Raw genomic sequence first — 22786 nt, 5'->3', positions numbered from 1 at the left:
TCAAGTCACCTTTATTTATATACCGCCTTTAACAATACAGAATTGTGACAAGGCGGCTGTACAGTATTAAATAGGAAACAGTACATCAACAATGCCAAAGGCAACATTAAACACTCACATTATAGGTAAAGGTAGTTAATCAAAAACAATAAAATAAAATGCAATATTGTGTTAAGAGAAAGTGTCCCCAACTAAGCAAGCCAGAGGCGACAGGGCAAGGAACCAAAACTCCATCGGTGACAAATGGAGAAAAAAACCTTGGGAGAAACCAGGCTCAGTCGGGGGGCCAGTTCTCCTCTGGCCAGACGCAGAGGACTCACCAGGTCCTGTGGTCCTGTGCAGACAGCCGTCTAGGTGACGAGGTCTTCACTGGGGATCCGTCTCTGGGGCTCATCTAGTTGATGTGGACTCCGCTGACATTCAGGGCTGTAGAGGTCGTCTCTAGGTGCTGATCCACCGTCTGGGCTGGGTTCGGACTGGATCCGGGGGACTGCAGTGACCATCTGATCTGGATACGGACTGGATCTGGTGGTTAATGTGACCTCGGAATAAGAGAGAAACAGACTAATATTAGCGTAGATGCCATTCTTCTGACGATGCACCGAGTACATCGGGTGTTATGGGAAGTGTTCCCGGTTCCGGTTGACCTAATTAGTGCAGCCTAACAATCCTTTAACGGATTTGAATTATAAGAATGTGGATTTGTTATGTGTAAGCAAGGTTAAAGAGATGGGTCTTTAATCTAGATTTAAACTGACAGAGTGTGTCTGCGTCCCGAACATTGTAGGGTAGATTGTTCCAGAGTTTGGGTGCTAAATAAGAAAAAGATCTGCCGCCCGCGGTTGATTTTGATATTCTCTGTATTATCAAATTGCCAGAGTTTTGAGAACGCAGCGGACGTGAGGGACTATAATGCGATAAGAGCTCACTCAGGTACTGGGGAGCTAAACCATTCAGGGCTTTATAAGTAATTAGCAAGATTTTAAAATCTATACGATGTTTAATAGGGAGCCAGTGCAGTGTAGACAGAACCGGGCTAATATGATCATACTTTTTGGTTCTAGTAAGAACTCTAGCTGCTGCATTTTGGACCAGCTGGAGTTTGTTTATTAAGCGAGCAGAACAACCACCCAATAAAGCATTACAATAATCTAACCGTGAGGTCATAAACGCATGAATTAATGTTTCAGCATTTGACATTGAGAGCATAGGTCGTAGTTTAGATATATTTTTGAGATGGAAAAATGCAGTTTTGCAAATACTAGAGATGTGGTTTTCAAAGGAAAGATTACCATCAAATAGCACACCTAGGTTCCTAACTGATGACGAAGAATTGACAGAACAGCCATCAAGTATTAGACAGTGTTTTAGGTTATTACACGCTGAGGTTTTAGGCCCAATAACTAACACCTCTGTTTTTTCAGAATTTAGCAGTAAGAAATTACTTGTCATCCAATTTTTTAACTCAACTACACAATCCATTGTGTGGGAACCCTGGCTATAACTATAATAATAACTTTAACTATAGCTATAATAATAGTAACAATAACCTTAACTAAATCAGTCGTAATAACTATAACAACAGTAACAATAATTATAACTATAACAATAAACATAACTGTAACAAATTATATCTGTAACAATAACAGTGACTGTAGCAATGAGTGTAGCAGTAACTGTTACTAAGGATAACTATAACAATAACTATACCGATCGTTATCAGTGATCTTGAAGCAAAAGATCAGATGATTCATATCAAATGAGCAGATTCACATTATGAACACTTGAGTTTAAAACTAAACCCGTCAAACTAATATTAGAAAACAGCCTCTTCATTCTGATTGGACGAGGCGCATTCAAAGGCGTGTCAGTTGCTGATGTTTGTTGCCTTATATGGTCATTTCCTCAAAAGCTGAAGCTGCTCCAGTTTAATCTGTGATCCTGCAGAAATGATTCCAGTCTCTCAGTGTCTGCATTTCACTCCAGCTCTTCACCTCCCATCTGCCCTCGTGATTCCTCTCTCTCCTGGACGTCTCTCCTGACCTCCTTCCTTTATCATCCAATTTGTTGACCCGTCATGCTGTCTGGGTGATTTTCATGCTCTTCTGTAGGACAGACCAGTCGACTAGATGATTTGAGAAATTAATGGCTGTACGTGATGAAGCCAATTCAACAGTCTGAGGTGTGTGAAGTTAATTAAAGTGGCATTAAGGCAGATTGTGATTTTAGAGATACAGATACAGTCTCAGATGACAGCAGGTTAATGGATAAACGCTGCGTCTGCAATCAGACAGACATGTTCAAAATACATGTTCAAAATAATCAACTGTACATCTCAGTGGGAGATGAATAAATGAATCAAATTTACAGGTGTATGTTTAGAGTAAATCTGGTTAAATGTGGTTTTGCGGTGTTATTTTACGATCACTGATATGCTATTATAGTTTTTTTTTTAATTTAAAATTAGTTTTTATATTTTCCAAATGATTTTAATAAGTCTGTTGTGTTATATATACATGCACATACATATAAAAACACAACAGAACTGTTTAGCAGATAATCAAAGATTGATTTACAAACCTCACATGTAACTACAGAAGATGTGAAAATGAAAGTGAAGATGCTAAATGTAGATGTGTATAAAAACCTTCTGCATTTGTCGGTTTTCATAATGATGTGTTATTGTTGTGGCTATGAGCTGCTGCTGATTTCAGGCTTTCTATCCTGAGACATTTGGATGCAAACATTGAAGGCTAAACCTCACACACACACACACACACACACACACAGGGTTTGCAGTCAATCAGCAGTTGCTCGTCTGGGGCAGTTTAGTAGATAGAAATCTCAACACTTCAGGCAATTTCTCAGCCCGTCTCTCTCTCTTTTTCTCTCTGTCTGTGAGGTTTTCAATGTCAAGGTCAGCGCTCTTGTGCTCTGCTTGAGCTGTAGTGCTGCAGTCTTGTAGTCGCTTACTGCGTTTTACTGCATCGTCATCATCATCATCATCATCTCTCACGTACTGTATCCTGATGTTGTTTTGTTTAGAGATTGTTTGAATGAGTCCGTGTGGATTCCTCCTCTGTTCCGTTCGATGGATCGCCGTTATTGAGGAGTTTAAAACGGACTAATGGGGTCCACATTTTGCTTGCAAGGGTCTGAATTCTAAACACTTTTCCTCTTGTAGGTGTTTAAATATTTAAGCGTGATTAATGATCGGAGCGAATCGCCTGAGTAGAGCAGCCTGGGTTAGCGGTTCACAGCCGGCCAGAAAGGTGCAGAAATCAAGAAGGCTCCTGAAACAGACCTCATTCATTTGTGATGTCTGTGTTTGGATGTCGTGGTGAGATGTGGCGTGTTTCTGATGTGTGTTGCTTCTGTGTGTTCCAGCGGTGGTCAGTGCCATCCCGGTGCCCACACTGGACAGCAGTCAGTATCCGGGTATCCTGCCGTCGCCCACCTGCGGGTTCACAACACACCCCAAATTCACCCTGCGGCCCATGCCGTTCTCCACGCTGAGTGTCGACCGCAGTTACGCTACAGGTAACACACCTGTCTGTCTGTCTATCTATTGTGTTGTTCACTCGTTTATATATATGTATATGTGTATATATATATATATGTATATACATATAATTTTTTTTGTTTTTTTGTTAACAACTGTTTATTGAATTTTCTTCTGGGAACAGTAATATAAAACACAAAGCAATTGTGCAAATTTAGAACCCATCCCACCTCTGGTAGAAAAATAAATAAATACATTGTAGACCTTAAAAAAGTAATTAAAATAAATAAATAAAATAATAATAACAGATAAATAAATAACAATGAATACATTTCTACATTTCTAAGATTTTAGAAAACATGACACAAATCATTACATTGTTCATTGTATCAGTTTTATATGTTGTTTCTTACATGTATCATTTGCATATTTTTCGTTATATCTCATTTTTGTAACATTGTTATATCTATTGTTCATATTTGTTATAGCAATCTGTTGTTTGTTATATTGTTTATATCTGTCGTTAGTTATATTGGTTATTATATTTTTATCCATCGTTCATTATATTGATCATCATATCTGTTATCTATCCTTCCTTACACACAGAAAAATAGGGTTTTAAAATTGTACCTTTTGGGGTACCACAGCTTGTCGTTGGAGCAGTACCCTTAAAAGGACATCTTTGTACCCATTTTACCCCTAATGGGTACTTATTAGTATCTACGTACCCTTATAGTAATACATACCCTTCTTAATAAGTAGTACTAATATGTACCTATTATCTGTGAAAACTAAAAAGTTACAAAGATGTCCTTTTAAAGGTACTGCTCCAGGAACAAGGTGTTGTACCCCAAAAGATACAATTTTAAACCCCTATTTTTCTCTGTGTATGTTGTTTGTTATATCTGTCTATAATTTGTTATATTTGTTAGATCCATCATTCGTTATATTGTTTATAGCAATAATATATAAACAATATGTCTTTTATCTATCTTTCCTTATACTGTTCATTATGTTTATCGTTCATTATATTGTTTTTTATATCCGTCTATCATTCGTTATAATATTTGTTTATCTATCGTTCGTTGTATTGTTTGTCATATCAATTTGTTTGTATTATTTGTAATATCTATTTGTCAATCGTTTGATATGTTGTTCGTTATATCTGTCGTTTGTTCGTTCATTATATTGTTCGGCATATTTATTGTTTATATTTGTTATATCTATTTTTCAGTCTTTCATTATATTTTCGTCATATCTATTTGTCAATTGTTTGTTATATTTTTGTTTTGTTTATATGGTTAGTTATATATTTTATCTATCATTCGCATATCGTTTATATTGTTTATGTCTATTTGTCATATTTTCATTATATTTTTGTCAATTGTTCATTATATTTTCGTTGTATCTGTTGTTCGTTATATCTTTTATCTGTCATTAGTTGTATCTATCAGTTCTTCACTTGTTATGTTCGTTATATCTACCTATTGTTATATTGTTCATTATAGCTATCAGTCTTTCGCTTATGTTGTTCGTTATATCTGTCGTTTATATTGTCTCATCTATTTGTCAGACGTTCGTTATTTTTCATTATATTTTTGTCAATCGTTCGTTATATTTTCGTTATATCTGTTGTTCGTTATATCTATCTGTCGTTCATTATATTTTCGTGATATCTATCTATTGTCCGTTATATTGTTCAGCATATCTATTATTTATATTGTGTTATATCTATTTTTCAGTCTTTCATTATATTTTCGTCATATCTGTTTGTTAATCATTCGTTATATTTTTGTTTTGTCTGTCTGTTGTTTGTTATATATTTTATCTATCACTTGTTACATTGTTTGTTGTATCTGTTGTTTATTATTTTGTTCGTTAAATCTACCGTTCATTATTTTGTTTATTTCGTTTTATCTATCTGTCTGTTTATCTATCGTTCGTTGTGTTATATCTAAGTAGCAAATAACAGAAAAAGACTGAAATAGAATTTTCTAGTATAAAACGTACCCCAAATATGTTTCATTTAACAAAACATGACAGGTTGTGGCAGTATTTGAGAGTAGCGTCAGCTGTTACTAGATCACCGCTGGTTGACCAATCACAACACACCGACACACCAGCTGTTTCATCCGTGTGATTTTGAGAAGAATGAACGAGCTCCTGCTGCTGTCTCGCTCTGGTTCAGTCTCTCCTTTAAATGAGTTTGTTAGCGGCAGAAGAAATTGATTTCATTTGGTCCTTTGGCAGCAGCTGCGAGTCTCTTTGCATCGCTGAAATAAATGGCGTTTTCAAAGAGGCTCTTAGTGAGCACGAACGGCGGCGGCAGACGTCTGCACTAACTACAGCTCTGAGGTAGAAAACTTCAAACGAGACTTTGAGCGTGCATGACTACTGAAGCAAATTAAATATCGGCCAAACGCTGCAGTGACTGATTTGACTTAATACACGATCATCATACATATGCATGATTACAGCTGGAAAAATTCAAACTTACTTTTCAAATGACCAAAACACTCAGACTTTTAATAGAGTTTGGTGAACTCTCGGTATCAGCATGCAAACTGCATCGGAATTAATTACAGTGAAGTGGAATGGAATGAGCTGCACGAAACCTGTTCGGCTCCGTCACAAGAAAATGAATCCAGATGCATTACATTCATGAGAATATTTTGGCATAGCAGTAATGAGAATGTGCTTAATTAAAATAAGTCACATTTTTAATTTCATTTTTCAAATGTTTCAGTCCACATTTATTTCTATGGAGCTTCATGCACTACACGTTTTTCCGAAGCAGCTTCACTGTAAAAATGTAATCAACTATAAAACAAATTCAATCGTTTTAAGTCACATTGGATAAAAGTGCTAAATGGTTGAATAAACAGATATAAATTTCAGCAATAAAGCAGCTCTATAGAAAGCAATAGTTTCATTATTCAGAATATTTCAGTTTTGTTCTCATCTGATTGTGTCAGTGCAGTTAAATTGCCAGTGTTACTGAATATTAATTCTTTTTAAATATTGTTTATTTTCTTTAAGGTAAAAAACTGGATATGAGAAACACAGTCAATGAATTTGAATTTGAAATGCCTTGAATCTTTGTTTGATTGGCTGCTGTCCAGTGTTTTTGGCTCATCTTTCCACAATCGTTCTGTGTTTGTGTGTTTTTCTCAGCGATGTCAGCGGAGGGCGCCGCTCCAATGGCCCCGCAGCAACCGCAGCCTCTGATTCCCACGGCGCAGTCGGAGCCGTCGGGGTCGGAAGAGATTCCCAGCCGCACCATCCCGACCGCCTGCGTGCGGCCCACGCATCCCCTGCGCAGCTTCACCAACCCGCTCCTGCCTCCGCCCATGGGCACCATCGAGCCCAAGGTCTACACGCCCATGACAGGTAAACACTCGTCCGTCATGTTAACGGTCATAATAGTGGCTGCTTTTATTCGGGAAATCAGTGCACTCTTAAATAAAGCGATGAAAGAATGAGAACAGAGATCCCCAAACTAACTGGCATCTGGTTGACTTTGGATTTGGCTGCCATGCATATATCACAGGAAAAAAATGTAAAAAATGTACATTTATTTCTTACATTAATTCATTAATTTACTAATTGAAAGGCCCACAGTCAATTACAATCAATTATTTATTAATTGAGGCCCACAGCCCTCAGTCAAGTTTGATTTCTGGCCCTATGTATTAAAAACTATTTTTTAATACTATCTCTATCTATCTATCTATCTATCTATCTATCTATCTGTCTATCTAGTTCTATATCTGTCTATCTATCTGTCTATCGTTAGTTTTATATCTATCTTAGTTCTATATCTATCTATCTATCTATCTGTCTGTCTGTCTATCTAATTCTATATCTGTCTATCTGTCTGTCTGTCTATCTATCTAGTTCTATATCTGTCTGTCTATCTATCTGTCTATCATTAGTTTTATGTCTATCTTAGTTCTATATCTGTCTATTTATCTGTCTGTCTATCTATCTGTCTATCTATCTATCTATCTAGTTCTATATCTGTCTGTCTATCTATCTGTCTATTGTTAGTTTTATATCTGTCTATCTAATTCTATATCTGTCTGTCTGTCTATCTAGTTCTATATCTGTCTATTTATCTGTCTGTCTATCTATCTATCTGTCTATTGTTAGTTTTATATCTGTCTATCTTAGTTCTATATCTATCTATCTATCTAGTTCTATATCTATCTATCTATTTATATCCGTCTGTCTATCCAAACTTCTACATTCTTAAACATAAAGGTTCTAAAAGGTTCTTTTTTTTGCCATAGAAGAACCATTTCAGGTTCTCTAATGAAGCTTTCAGTTACCAGTTCCTAAAAGAACCATTTTTTCTTTGCGTGAAGAACATTTTAATAATCTAAATAACCTTTTCCCACTATAAATAGACCTTGCAACGGAAAGACTCATGAATGTTAAAGGTTCCTCATGGAGCATCAGTACCAATAAAGTGTAGGTTGTGCTGGTTTGGTGCGGGCGATGGTGATGTGGGAATCTGGTGGCTTGTGTTGTGCTGTGCTGTCTGTAGCCAGAGGCTTGCAGCGGTGAAGCAGTATCTGCTGTGAGTCTGGAGTCTGATGGTCTCTCGCTGGGAATCAGACAGCGAATAAAGCGCTTGGTTTGTGTGTGTGTGTGTGTGTGTGGAGTTCCCATCGGTGGCTGTAATGTTCATCGATTGCAGACATCATAATGGTGTGGAAACACTCTCAAACACACACAAACACTGGCGCTTCAGGGCTTCTGCTTCCTCAGAGGAGATCCGACTCTCTCTGGATGTTCAGTCCTCGTTGCAGCGCTGCAGCAGATATTCAGAGACAGACGCAGCAGCGCATGTTTCCCCCGCAGTCAGGATTTAATTGGTTCTGCTCAAACCGTTTGGTGTATGCGGAGCTCCTGACGCTTTTCCATTAAGCGTGAGAATGGAGTCTGAATGGACACTTTTTCCGCTCAGATGTTCGACAAGCATCCGATTAAAAGATCCAACAGTGAGAGAAATGAAACATTCCAGGATTCGATTAAAAAATTTGCACAGAATTCGAGCAGAGAACACAGAAACTCAGTAGAAACTAATCTAAAAAGAAATCTATCTATATCTATATTTATCTATCTGTCTGTCTGTCTGTCTGTCGTTAGTTAGTTAGTTAGTCAGTCCTATAGTTCTATTTCTCTGTCAATCTGTTGTTAGTTAGTTCTATATCTGTCGTTAGTTAGTTCTGTATGTCTATCCATCTTTCTGTCTGTCTATTCTTAGTTCTATATCTGTCTATTGTTATTTAGTTCTATATCTATGGTTAGTTAGATCTGTCTATCTATCTGTTGTTCATTAGTTAGTTAATAAGTTAGTTTTAGTTAGTAAGTTAGTTCTATATCTATCTAGTTCTATATGTGTCAGTCTATTGTTAGTTGTTTATCTATCGTTAGTTCTATATCTGTCTTTGTCTGTCTGTTCTTAGTTCTATATGTCTATTGTTATTTAGTTCTATATCTATCTATCATCTGTCTGTCTATCCATCTATCTGTCTTGTCAATCTATCTATCATTAGTTCTATATCTATGTATCATTAGTTAGTTTTGTATCTGTCTGTCTGTCTATCGTTAGTTTTGTATCTAGTTAGTTCTATATCTATCTATCATTAGATCTGTCTGTCTTTCTGTCTATCCATCTGTCTGTCTGTCTTGTCTGTCTGTCTATCTATCTATCATTAGTTCTGTATCTGTCATCAGTCCTATATGTATGTATTGTTAGCTGGTTATCTATCTATCTATCTATCTATCTATCTGTCTATCTATCTATCCATCTATCTATCATCATTAGTTCTGTATCTATGTATCATTAGTTTTGTATCTAGTTCTATATCTATCTATCTATTGTTAGTTTTTTATCTGTCTAGCTAGTTAGTTCTGTATCTATTCTTAGTTCTATATCTGTCTATCTCTCTATCTGTTTGCCTCTCTATCTGTCTATTGTTAGTTAGTTCTATATCTGTCTATGTATAATTAGTTAGTTCTATATCTGTCTGTCTATCTATCTATCTATCATTAGTTCAATATCTGTCTTTGTAATGTTAGTTCTATATTTGTCTGTCTATTGTTAGTTGGTCTAGCATCTGTCTGTCTAGTTAAATCTATATCTGTCTATCCATCTATTATTAGTTAGGTCTTTATCTGTCTAACTAATTCTATCTATCTATCTGTCTATCTATCTATCTATCTATCTACCATTAGTAAGTTCTATATGCCTATCGATACTTCTATATCTATTGTTAGTTAGTTCTGTCTCTATCATTAGCTAGTTAGTTCTATATGTATGTATCTATCTATCTATCTGTCTATCTATTGTTAGTTGGTAAGTTAGTTCTATATGTCTATCGCTGCTTCTATGTCGTTAGTTCTATATCTGTTTATCTGTCTATTGTTAGTTACTTCTATATCTGTCTAGCTAGTTAGTTCTATATCTACCTGTTCTTATCTATCTATCTATCTATCTATCTAGTTAGGTCTATGTCTGTTCTTAGTTTATCTATCTATTTTGATGCATCGTTCTATGTATGTATCTATCTTTCTTCTGTTCGATCTGTCTTTCTATCGTGTCTCTCTCCTTCATTCTGTGGCATGAAGCACATGTGAATAAGGCTTGTTTGAGAAATGAATCATTTGTTTGAACTTTGTATGGTATCGTATTCCCCCACGTTGTGAATTATGACTGATCAAGTAAACGCTCCCAGTTAGTTTGTTATCTCAGCTTGTGTTGGATGACTAATGCTTTGATTTACTCGTGTTAATTAATTGTCGTGAGGAGGTGTGAGTGTAAATCGGCCGCGAGGTGAAACGCTGCAGACGTGCATCGACTCTCACTATGGAAACACATGAAATAAAGCAGAATAAAAGCCGCAGGGTCTCGGGAGACGGCTGAGCGTTTGAGGGCTGTCGGGTTTATATTTACTGTCCACGAGCTTCACAGACTCGCCTTTGTTCCTCTTGTTTCAGAAGAGTCCATCCGTCTTTTAAAGAAGAATTTAAAGCCGTCTCCTTCCTGCCCGGGAGAGACGGATCAATCTATCAGCCTGTATGTCAGTCATGCCAGAGTCTCTTTCAACATGAAGGCATCAGACAGTCCAGAGAAGCTCCGACACCGAAGATCCTTCATGCATTTTAATTGAGAGAATTTAGTTGGATTGAATCCGAAACATTTGCGGCTTGTCAAATTTGTGTTCTGTCTTTGGCGAAGGTGTTTTCATCAAGCGTTTGTTCCCCAGCACGCGGTGAAATATTGATCAGGCGCCTCTAAGCAGCAGTGAAGGAAACATTGTGGAATAAACACCGAGAAACAAGCCGTTCGCTCAGACCTGACGGCCACTTCACCATGAGTTCAATGGGGTTCTTAAAGCGGCGTTGATGATGTGAGGGATTGTGCGGCAGACGGACCTGAAGCGCTTTAAACCATCCAGCCATTTCACACACCATAACACACAGCGTCCTCGACCGAGAGAGATGTGATTTGTCAGAATATAAAGACAAAGAGGAGCAGACAGAGGGAGGAGTGTTGACTTATGGAGAATCTCTTGAAAGCAGCTCACATTTCACCCCAAAACAAAAGAACGCATAATGTGCATGAAGAAAATGAGGCGTGTGTATTATGACATTATTTTAATGAGAATTAAACACAAATAATTCCTGTTTTAGGAGCTTAAATTCTTATTCTCATTTATGTTTCTCTTTAGATTCCGTTGTAGTAAAATGTTTTATTTAAATCAAAGTAAATACTTTACCATTTGCATAATGCTTCATTATTTTCATACTTTATTGTGAAGAAACATAATGCGCTGCCATTTGTTTTATTTTTTTTATGCAGCATGCAAAAAAGGCTCTTGTTTCTTCTGTCTTTGGAGTTTAAATGTGACCATAGACGTGATTTTGAAGGTTTTAGGACCAGTATTATTTTTCTCACTTTATTGTCATGACAGTTAAACGCAAATAATTCCCGTTCCTGTATGTTTTCAAATGTGTAAATAGCTTCTCATATATGTTTCTCATTGGATTCTCGTAGTTGTAGTACCAGTGTTTTGTTTATTTGAATCAGAATGAATTAAGGGCAAATCAGCATAAATGCTGCCATTATGTATAAATACTTTACTGTTCACATAATGCATTGTTATTTTCATGACAATTAACCCTCAAATTCTCATTACTGTAATGCAATGAAAAATAATGTCATGATGCGAAGCAAATTATTGCACTGGCTCTAAAAATAGGCTTCTTTTCCAACATGCAAAAATGCAAAAGAAAAAGAAAGAGCCCGTAAGTTTTTTGTTTTTTCCATGACAATTAAACACAAATTATTCAGTTGCTGTATCAGTTCAGTTGTGTCTGGATGCTTTAGGAGCTTCAGTTCTCATTCTCATTTATGTTTCTCATTATAATCTCGTTGTTACAGTACGATATTTTGTTTATTTAAACCAATGTAAATTGAATGTATAAAATACTTTACCAGTTGAATAATACATCATTATTCTCATTACTGTAACGCAAAGACAAATAATGCACTGACTCTAAAAATAGGCTTCATTTTCTTCATGCAAAATGCAAAAGGTCTTGTTTCTTCTGGTTGGGTTTGAAATGTGCACAGCCGTGTTTTGATGGTTTTTCTGCGATTCCTCAGTGAATTGGCTGATGTGTGTTTCAATCTGACTCGCAGCACTCATCGTGACCTCATTCCTGCTGAACGAGGGTCTGTTTGGAGTAAAAGAAGGTTATGAATTGCTCTTGAAGATGTATTCTCTAAAGCATCTTCTGTGGGCTGGTTTTTCGTGTGTCTGTGAGAGCTCCGGGTTGAATGCCGTGGGCAGAGATGTGCTTCGGCTCTCGGCTGGCTAATCTGGCGGCGGCCGGATCTGTGGCAGAAGTTAATGAGCGCTAATCATCTCTGGACGAGCGACAAGAAGAGAAATGACAGCGATAATATCGCTTACCACTCCAGTGCACATCGAAAAGAGGGAAAACGGCGTCACGCCCAGATCTTGCTGGACAAAAGTGGTTAATGAGGCCAGTTTTTGTGCACTAGCAAAACCACCTCTAAACTAGTTTTGCACATTTATGAAACTGCTGATCAGTGTGGATATTTGTATCACACTCACGTGGTCTAAAATGGAAAGTTGAGTTGAAAAGTGATTAGCACGAGCGTTCCCGAGCAGGCGAGTAGCAGTAGCAGCACGTACACGACCCATAAATTGGTTTACAGTTGACTGAAAATCCATATGAGAAAAGCATTGAGCAGTTAGCATGGTGCGAATGCTAACAAGCCCCTCTGGCGCTCTGGATCTCTCTGAGCGTGTTGTGCACGTGAATGTCTTTACTAATAATCTACTCATAATGGGGTTATGGGATATTTGAGCTGCTCAGGTTTGCTTTTCTTTATTGTAGTGAGACTCTTGTGTTTTATGCACCTTATCTTTAATGGAAGAGCGCTGCTGTGTTATTAGGGGACAAGCACTGAATGTGCGAAGGCACCTATTGTATTCGTTGGCATTCTTATTCTTCTTCTTCCACTCTCGAGTCTATGGCAGCCCACAGAACCGCTTGTGGGAAAGTTGTGTAATTTGGCACACAGATAGAGAACCTTAACCATAACAAGTTTGAAGTCTCTAACTAAAACTCTCTAGCGCCACCACTTGTCCAAATTTCAATAACTCTATGCTAATAACTTTTGAACCTTAAGGTCTGGAAGAAAAAAAAATATTTTTTATCTGATTCTTTGGCTCATGCCAAGTTTGTCTGATTTTCACTAAAATTGGCTCAGATCATCTTCAGACCATGCTGGCAAAAAGTTACGGAATTCAAGTTGATTAGTCGAACCGTTCTCAAATAACACGAACGAATTTGACGAAGAGCGTGCAAAAATGGATGTGAGGCTATTTTTTATTTATTTTTTTGCTTATAACTTAAGAATGGTTTGGCCAAAAATCACACAGCTCTTCTCTTTAGATTTGGAGGAGCATGCAGAGTCGAACAATACCTAGATTTTCCATTTCAGCCATTTTGACTGTCTGTCTTTGTGTATTTTGTCGTAAAATGTTATATTTTACGAGTGCATTGGCATATCGTTACGAAACTCAGTGTGTGTCTTTGGCAGCATGTCCTGACTGTATTCAAAATGTTTGGGGGCAGCGCCACCTTATGGCCAAAAGTTCTAAAGAATTTTTTTTTAAATAGTCAAAAGTTGTCAAAATGTAAAAATTGTGGCCAAAAGTTATAAAGAAATTTTAAAAAACTGGTCAAAAGTGGTCAAAATGTAAAAATCATAAGGTTTAGTTTTTTTTGCTATTTTTAATAGTTCGAAAAACCTACTTATGTTGTCTTTGACGGTTTGTCTGATTTTCACCAAAATTGGCTCAGATCATCTTCAGACCATGCTGGCAAAAACTTACGCAATGCAAGTTGGTTAACATGCAAACGAATTTGACGAAGAGTATGCAAAAATGGATGTGAGGCTATATCTCCGCAATGGTTTGGTGTTTTGAGACCAAACTTGGTGTGTGTTATAACAAGAATGACCTGAGGCTACCCGCAGTGTTTCGGCGCAGTGCCACCTAGTGGTCAGGAGATATGAAAATATGAAAATAACTTCTGAATGGTTTTGCCAAAAATCACAGAACTCTTCTCTTTAGATTTGGTTAGTTTGGTTAGGTTAGAGTAGTTTTCCCATGTCAGCCATTTTGGGTGTTGGCCTTTTTGTATTTTGTCGTAAATTGCTATATTTTGCGAAAGCTTTGGCATGTCATTCGCAACTCATTATGTGTCCTCGGCACTATGCCCTGACTGTACCTACTCTTTCAAACTCCTCCTACACCGTTGGTCCGATTTTCACCAAATTTGACTCAGATCATCTTTAGACCGTGCTGGCAAAAAGCTATGGATTTCGTGTCAAAATATGAAACAGTTTTTAACACATCCATAAGTTTGCTGGAAAGATGCCGAACTGCATCTGAGGCTGTATCTCTGCAAAGCTTTGACCTACTGACACCAAATTTTGTATGTGCCGTTATAACCTCACACTGACCACGCCACATCAATTTGATAACAACGCCACCTATTGGTCAAAAGTAATAAACCATTCATTAAACATTAATAATAACATTTTTAAAAATTCTAATACCTTTTGATTGCATTAGCCTATTGTAGATGAACTGGTCTTAAAATATTCCTTGGGTAGTGCCGAGATAATATTTTTATTATTCATTTATTTGTTTGTTTAATCATTTCAGTGGTATTAATGCAAACCAGTGATGTTTTAGAATCATTTAGATGCTAATATAGCTTTTGTTAAACTTTTGAATTTGCTTTTATTTTGATATGTTCGTGTTAATTTTAGTTATAGTTTTAGTCATTTGATTCTATGTTTTTGTCATTTTTATTGTCATTTAAATCAATTTTACACTAGGTGCAAGAAACCTTCAGGACAAAAATGTCCTCATTGTAACTCATTCAAAACTCATTTTTTGAGGGTCAGAATCCTGAAAATAAATTACATTTTGGTAGTTTGTGTTAAGACGAATGTTGGTAAAAAATAAAAAATAAAAAAAAATTCTATATAACAGTTCTGTGACCATCTTTGACGTGGACATTTTTGTCCTCTGTGAGGTTAATGAATGAGAAGTCACGCACATTCACAGAAAATACCTTTCTGCATTGCAAAACAAGGTTGATAAAGCTTTCATAGGTTTTCAAAGGTTTCATAGACCTGGAGCTCGATCGGAAACTGAGTTCTGCTGGTTTAGATGAGTTCTGCATTAACAATCAGCTTAATTCTGCTCTCTAATCAGTGCCATTGATAAAGCTGAAGTGGTTTTGAGGTTTTCTGTCTCAAAACATCCATTCCTGAAGCAGGTGCTGCCAGTTTCTGCAGTTGAATTGCGCTGCTGATGCTGAGCGCAGGTCTCTCGTGAAGATGGAGGAATGCGAGAGATTCTGGAAGCTTGTTATCGGCATCCATCATCGCAGTCCGTCGGTTCCCACGTCTTCAGAGAGAAAGCTCACGGATGAGCAGGGATTCTATCAGCCCATCCATCTGTCCCGTCTCACCTGCTGCCAGACCACCCCGTCTCTCTCTCTCTCTCTCTCTCTCTGTCAGTCTGTGTCTCTCTCTCGTCTGGAGGTCTGCCAGAGCAGCTCTGAATGGAGATCTGGATTTGGCTCCTTTAACTACATTCATTTTTCCACATGATTTTGTTGCTTTCAGGTTCAGCAGGATTGTGATGCTCCTGGTGCTGAAAATAATGACAATAATTTGCAACTATCTTGTTTTCTGGACAGCTGGATAGATGAAAATTGCATTGTTAAGAAAAAGAAAACACAGACAAGTCACATCAGTGTATAAAAGAATAGTTCAGTCAGAAATGAAAATGTGCTGAAAATACTCTCAACTGTTGAGTATTTTGATGAACTGTTTGTTCATCAGATTTGGAGAATCGTGTCATTGCATCACTGTCTCCCCAATGGATCCTCTGCAGTGAATGGGTGCCGTCAGAATGAGAGTCCAAACAGCTGATAAAAACATCACAGTAATCCACAAGTAATCCACACCACTCCAGTCCATCAGTTCACATCTTGAGAAGACAAAAGCTAAAACAAATCCATCAAGATGTTGTAACTAAAATAGTCCATAATCCATATTAACACTTGGATGTCCAGTGTAAAAGTCCATCTCCTGTTGTCTCTCACATCAAAATACATCCACATGTTTGTTTTGAGCTGTTTTGGCTTGTAAACGGTGCTTGATCTGTGCAGATTTCTCTTCTGATTCAGACCAGACCACTTTTTCACTGGAGGAAGTCTTATTATGGATTATGGACTCAATGTATTTGAGTTAAAAATGTCTTAATGATGGATTTGTTTGAGCTTTTGTCTTCTCAAGATGTGAACTGATGGACTGGAGTGGTGTGGATTACTTGTAATGTTTTTATCAGCTGTTTGAACCCTCGTTCTGACGGCACCCATTCACTGCAGAGGATCCATTGGTGAGCAAGTAATGGATTGGTACATTTCTACAAATCTGATGAAGAAACAAACTCATCTGTATCTTGGACAACATGAGGGTGAGCACATCTGAGTGTGCAGTGAATGGGTGCCGTCAGAATGAGAGTCTGAGCTCATTTACTCTTTCTCAGAGCTGTGTTCAAAGTTATTTTTGTTGGTAACCAAACAGTTGATGGTAGCCATTGACTTCCATAGTATTTTTTTTTTCCATTTTATGGACCGGAAACTGTTTGTTTACTAACATTCTTTAAAATATCTTCTTCTGTGTTTTACAAAAAACAAGAAACTCACAGATTTGAAACAACAGTGATGACCGACTGTTCATTTTCAAGCACGCTGTACCTTTGATTAAATGTTTTCTGTGTTTGTCTGCTCACAGGTGGAAGTTTACCCAAACCGCAGGTGAAGACGGCCTCGTTGGGTCAGGCCGGGAAGGCGCGCTCTCCGTTACTGCCCGTTTCAGTGCCGACGGCTCCCGAGACGGCCGAAGACGGACAGAAACAGCCCGACGACCCGGCCAGCGTGAGTCAGCGCACCTACAGCACACAGACGCTGAAACACATCAGATAAACGAATCACACGCGCGCTTCGGTCTCTTCAGAGCGCTTTGGACTCAGCGGGGAGCCGCTTTAAATCTCAGCTTTAAGCCGAATACTTAATAACTGACGAGAACCATTTTCATGAAAACCTCAACAGTTTGGCTCGTTTTCCTTCTCTGAAAGGAGTGATTGATGCATCTGTGATTCAAAAGCCAATCGTGCCTGTGCTTCATCGGGTGTAGTCTTTAATAATTTTGTGAAGATTTGCGGCAAACGCGCCACCGTCATTGTGAATCATTGAACGGGCAGATGAAAGAACAGACAGTGTTCAACTATTGATGTCACAATAACAAGAGAAAGTGGGAAAGTTTGTGTTGGGGCTTTGATTCGGCCTCACACGACTCGCCTTTTCTAGTTTATGAGCGAGAGACGGAAAGGTCAGGAGACTCTGTCCGTCCGACACGTATCTGTATAATTGGAGTGGCCTTTTCCCGTCAGAGATGAAGCAAATAAACAAACCCACACTGATCGGACACTTCGGCGCGGCACGAGGGAGAGAGTTTACCGTTAAAACACTGTTAGATATTTTTATAATGCATTATCTTGTCTATCCACCAGTTCACATTTACAACTCTATGTTTTTAGTGTAAAATCATGGATTGATTTTCGCTTTGGTCTGAACAAAAACAGCCGACGGGCTGACTGAAAAATACATGCAAATCCATTTGCTGCCAGCAGGTGGCAACTTCGGAACAGCAGAAATACCCTAGTAAAAATGTAATAGATTTAAAATGCGTTTCTTTTGTAGTAAGTATGGTTTAAGTCTATTAACATATTTATTGACATTTTGACTTTATTTAGAGTACTACATGTGCACAATGCACATTTCTTAATAGTAAGCCTAAAATATCTTTTAATGTCACTATTGATAAGGATTGTATGATCTTTAAATAATATCAATCTTTAAACGTAAAATATTAAAGTGTACCGAAAGTTTACTTGCAATAGTTCCACTTTAGCAGCATAATTAAATATACTTAAGTCTATCTTTAGTTGGACTTCAGCACTATTTCTGCACAATTAAAGTGTATTAAGTACAAAATGAGTTGTTCCAATTCAGCAGACTTTAAATATACCAGTTTAGTACACTAAAAGTACAATTGCAGGGTATTTTATTAGGTATATGATATGTAAATGTATTTGTAGTATACTTGTAGCATGAAATAAATGTATTTTAAATATATTTTAGTATATTTATTTTTCATTAGGGCAGTTTACACAATTTACACATTGTGCATTTTCTGGTTTTATTAAAGCAGGGATTCACAATTTTTTTTTAAGTCAGCTAAACCTCTTTGTCCTAAAATCTTAATATTCAGAATTTTAAACAAATAATTATTTTAAGTTATTATTTCCATTATTTAGCCACACATTTGCATGGTCATGGTAGTGATACATCATTGCTAAATCATAAATAATCATCTCAATTTTTATTTAAGTTTTAGAAATGTTATTGCTTTTGTTTTATTTTTTTTAAATATGTCTATTTATTGTTATTTTTTATTTATTTGTATTTTATTATATTATATTTATGTGTGTTTGTGTGTGTGTGTGTATATATATATATATATAATAAACATGTAAATAGATAAATGAATACAAATTAAAAAAATAATTTAAAAATATGTTAATAAAAACTATAATAGTTTACAGTGTCAATGATACTAAAGTAGCACTAGTATCAGTAAATGTAAAGAGAAGATATGGATTTAAAAGAAATTTCAGGAGTGAGAATTGATGCAGTTCAGCCTGTAGCTGCACGTGAGTTCGTGTTGCATGTGTCTAAAATCAGATACTGGTGTGTCAGAGCGTTTAAAGCAAACACTCTTTTTCTGCCGTTGACAATAGATCCACTAACTGACGCTCGATTGATGCTTTCACGGCCGTCGGTGGCAGTGAGTGTTTCATACGGCCGTCTGATGTTATAGATGCAGCTCAGAGCGCTAGATAACCAGTGAACAGCATCAATACCGTAACTGCAATAACCTCACTAATTGTTTGCTATGGATCTGAAGGTCAGGCGCTCTCAATATCGCGGTGACCTTTCCCAAACCGTGTTAAGAGTTTCCTAATGTTGGAGTTGTCTGATCTTCTGCCGTCCTGATCCGCAGGTGTACGAGCAGGACGATCTGAGCGAGCAGATGGCCAGTCTGGAAGGTCTGATGAAGCAGCTCAACGCCATCACGGGTTCGGCCTTTTAACGCAAACGCACGCGGACGCCGAGGAGCCCACGCCCGGAACGAGGAAGCGCAGACTCTCTGGCGTTCACGCTCCTCTCTGATTCACCCCGACCCTCAAACGGGATTTAAAAGGGAAAATGACTCCGAAACCGAAGCGCTGGAGAAGAAGCGTCTCTTTTCTAACACTGTCTGAGATTTTATACTCGTTTATGTACACGGCCGTGTGAATCCATCCCGCTGAACGCAGATCCATCCAGGATGAAGACTGTGAGGATTTTTGACTTTCATCTACTAATGGGATTATTAGCGATTCATCTCAACTGATCGGAGTTGCCAAAATGCAAACCCTCTGAACGTTTCATTGCCAATCTATTGCTGCCAAAATCCCTTAAATACACTTTACTGGGGATCTGTATATTCCTACTAGAAAGAGGTCGGATGAAACGGACACGCCGTCGGCGTGGAGGAGAAAGCGGATCCTTTTGCTCTCGCGGCACTGGTTTTGTTGCAGATTTTCGTCTTGTTTGTAATCACGTGTCTTTGTCATTCTCTGTATGACACAAACGCCATATTGGTTTATTATTTTACAGCAGTGAAACTGTAAATCCCTGCGGTGTGATCTTCATTTCACGTGTTTCGTCTCCATCCAGGGATCAATAACCCACGATTGCTGCCAAAAATAATGCTCTTCCTCAGTATCTTCACTTTGTTTTCCAGTAAAAATGTCTAAATACTCTAAAATCAAGATGCATTTACTTCTGAAAAAGGTATAAAATGTATGCTTAAAACAAGAAAAGTCTACCAGTGCAGTCAGAAAAATAAATAAAGTTTATTTTTCTCGACCTGTTCGCAGATGTTTTTTCTTGTTTTAAGCATAAATTCACTTAAGTTGTTTAGACTTCATTTTGTTTCTCCAATAAATACAATTAGATTTTCTTTCTTTAAAAAAAGGCCAAAATATTTTATTTATATTTGCAAAATGAGTTTCAAAATATATACGTAAATATGTTTTCTGCCAATATATTTTTTGGCCATTTTTGTATATTTTTAAAAATATTTTTAAATATATATTTTAAAACATTAAAAAAATTATTTTGCCCTTCATATTTTTCAAATGCATTTACATTTCACATTTTGAGAAAAACTTTATTTGCTCATCTATAACACGTGTGAACATTTATTTAAAAAATACAGGTTACTGTAAGTATTTTCTCACCCCAAAAATACATTTTGAAATATTTTAGTAAGATTTTTAATTTTTAAAATATATTTAATTTATATTTAAAATGTATTTTAGATATTTGTACTGGAAAGCAAGACAGAAATACTGAAGAAGAAAATGTTTTTGGTGTGGCCGTGATCAGTCAGCTGTTGGAGGGTGAAAGAGGAAGACAAACATGGCAGACGAGTGAATTCATTTGTTAAATAATGCTAATGTGACGTTTGATGCGTCACACACCATCAGTTCGACTGCTTTTCTGTTCATCTCTTCATCGTTTTTTTTTAAGAGCAGAAGAGACTTTTTATGTGCCTATATATATTTTTTGTTCACTTTTGGGTCACTTTATTTGCCGTGCCGCGAGACAAAAGAAGAACGCTGAGCGGAGGATGAAGCGCGTCCCTATATTTGATATTTTTCTGGTAGCGTACAGATCCTGTAGCGACACGCTGTTTTTTACTGTACAGATGCACCGAGCGATTGATGGACTGATCGCTGCGGCGTCATGGACTCGGGACGGGCGGGCGTCGGGTTTCTACGATATATTTAATATATGATTTAGATTGTTCCTTTTACGGTAATTTATGAAGACGATGTGATGAATTCTAGAGCTTTTATTTAGCCCATTAGGAGAGTAAAGGAGGAATTCTGGGACGGATTTTCACTGTGTTTTTGAACGAAGATATTTTCAGCGTCGTAACACATCTTCAGCTGTCTGGCGTTTTCTGTGCGTCACGTTAAATGTGATCGACAACATTCCTGCCGAACGTGAGATTCGAGGCGTTTGGATTCTCCCATAATGTTCCGTCTGAAATCCAGCAGCATTTTTTTGTTCATGAACATAAAGTTTGTGTCGATCTCATTTCCTCACGGTCTGTTCATCTTTCTCACAGTGAAGATTCACAGTTCCTGCTTTAAAGGAAAAGGTCACATGAAAATAATGTTGTTTCAAACCATGAATAACTAAAGGAGGACCTTACAGCTCTTCTCTGCATCTGTTCGCGGTGATCGTGACTGTTAGAAAAATAAAGTAATTGCGACTTTGTAATCTCACAATTCTGACTTTTTGCAGTTCTGACAAAAAAAGTAATATTTGTTGCGAGTTTATTTCCTGCACTTCTGAGTTTTTTTGTTTTACAGTTTTCAGTATTGCGAGATATAAACTCAAAAATTGTAACAAACTCGTAATTGTAGGGAGAAAGTCAGAACTGTCAGACGAAAACTCACAATTACCTTTTTTGTTTTTATTCTGTCATGCAGAACCCCCTGAATTGTAAGAAAAAAGTCAGAATTGTGAGATACAAACTCACATTTTTGTTCTAAATTGCAAGTTCATATATTCCAGTTTTTTTTCTCAGAATTGCACGTTTGCAATTTTCACAATTCTTAGAATTCTGAGTTTACAGAATCTCAAAACGGCAAGAAAATAGTCTGAATTGTGAGTTAGAGCTCAGTTCAGTTTCTCATGAATACAGCACACACATTTTTATTGACATTGTTCCTTTAATGGTGTAGAATTGAGCAGCGTGTCATACGGGTTTGAACAGCCTTCATTTTCCAGTGAGCTCTTCCTGAAATCGTGCAGTGCCGGGGCTGATGGGATTGATTCCTGATCAGCTGATCATGTTTGTGTCTCAGAATCACCTTCATGCAGTGACTAATTAATTAGCCGTGTTAATTCTAGGATCAGAAGGCCAGCGTTGAGGATCACGAGCAGGCGTGTTAGACGGAATCATTCTTATGTGTATTTTACTTCATCCTTAAATTGTCCAATGTTAGCGTCGTTAACCAAATTAGAGTAGTGATTGAGATCTGAGATGCGGTTTTCCACGTGAAGGAAGGCGTGGAGCCGCTGACGAGTCGAACCCTCCGGCTGTTTCTACCATGACGTTGTATACAATTACTGGTTTTGTAATGCACTGTAGAACAGTCCAATGTTCCTTTTTATATAGAAATGTTATTTGAATGGTGCATTCTTTTTGTTTGATAAATAAAGCCTTTGATAATAAACAGCGTCTGTGGTCGATTCCGTTTGCACAACGTGAGCGGTGTAATCAGGTAAGCGCTGAAGAACAGCCTTTTACATTTCTTCTCAAACAGTCCTGAAGGATTTAGGCAATACCTGATTGACCACATGGATTAATATTAATAAACTAATTAACACAGATTAATGAACTAATATGATTGGGATGCTAGTTATCTATCTATCATCTGTTGTTGGTTGGTTAGTTGG

At 37.3% G+C, this 22786-nt stretch overlaps 1 protein-coding gene across 4 annotated transcripts in view; it reads left to right on the top strand.

The window, feature by feature from the left end:
- Nucleotides 1–22545, top strand: part of dcc (DCC netrin 1 receptor) — a 224882-nt gene extending 202337 nt beyond the window's left edge. For all 4 annotated transcript variants that reach the window (XM_051110607.1, XM_051110606.1, XM_051110605.1 and 1 more), the window contains exons 26-29: nucleotides 3388–3540; nucleotides 6677–6892; nucleotides 16935–17077; nucleotides 19266–22545. In XM_051110607.1, coding sequence (XP_050966564.1) covers nucleotides 3388–3540; nucleotides 6677–6892; nucleotides 16935–17077; nucleotides 19266–19355 — 602 coding nt within the window. In that variant the 3' untranslated portion in view covers nucleotides 19356–22545. The remainder of the gene's footprint in view (nucleotides 1–3387; nucleotides 3541–6676; nucleotides 6893–16934; nucleotides 17078–19265) is intronic.
- The last annotated feature ends 241 nt before the right edge of the window (nucleotides 22546–22786 follow it).

Source organism: Labeo rohita, chromosome 5, assembly GCF_022985175.1.
Source record: "Labeo rohita strain BAU-BD-2019 chromosome 5, IGBB_LRoh.1.0, whole genome shotgun sequence".
In the NCBI taxonomy this organism is placed as follows: Eukaryota; Metazoa; Chordata; class Actinopteri; order Cypriniformes; family Cyprinidae; genus Labeo; species Labeo rohita.
The sequence above is the reverse complement of the archived record's forward strand: the minus strand, read 5'-3'. Positions and strand labels throughout refer to the sequence as shown.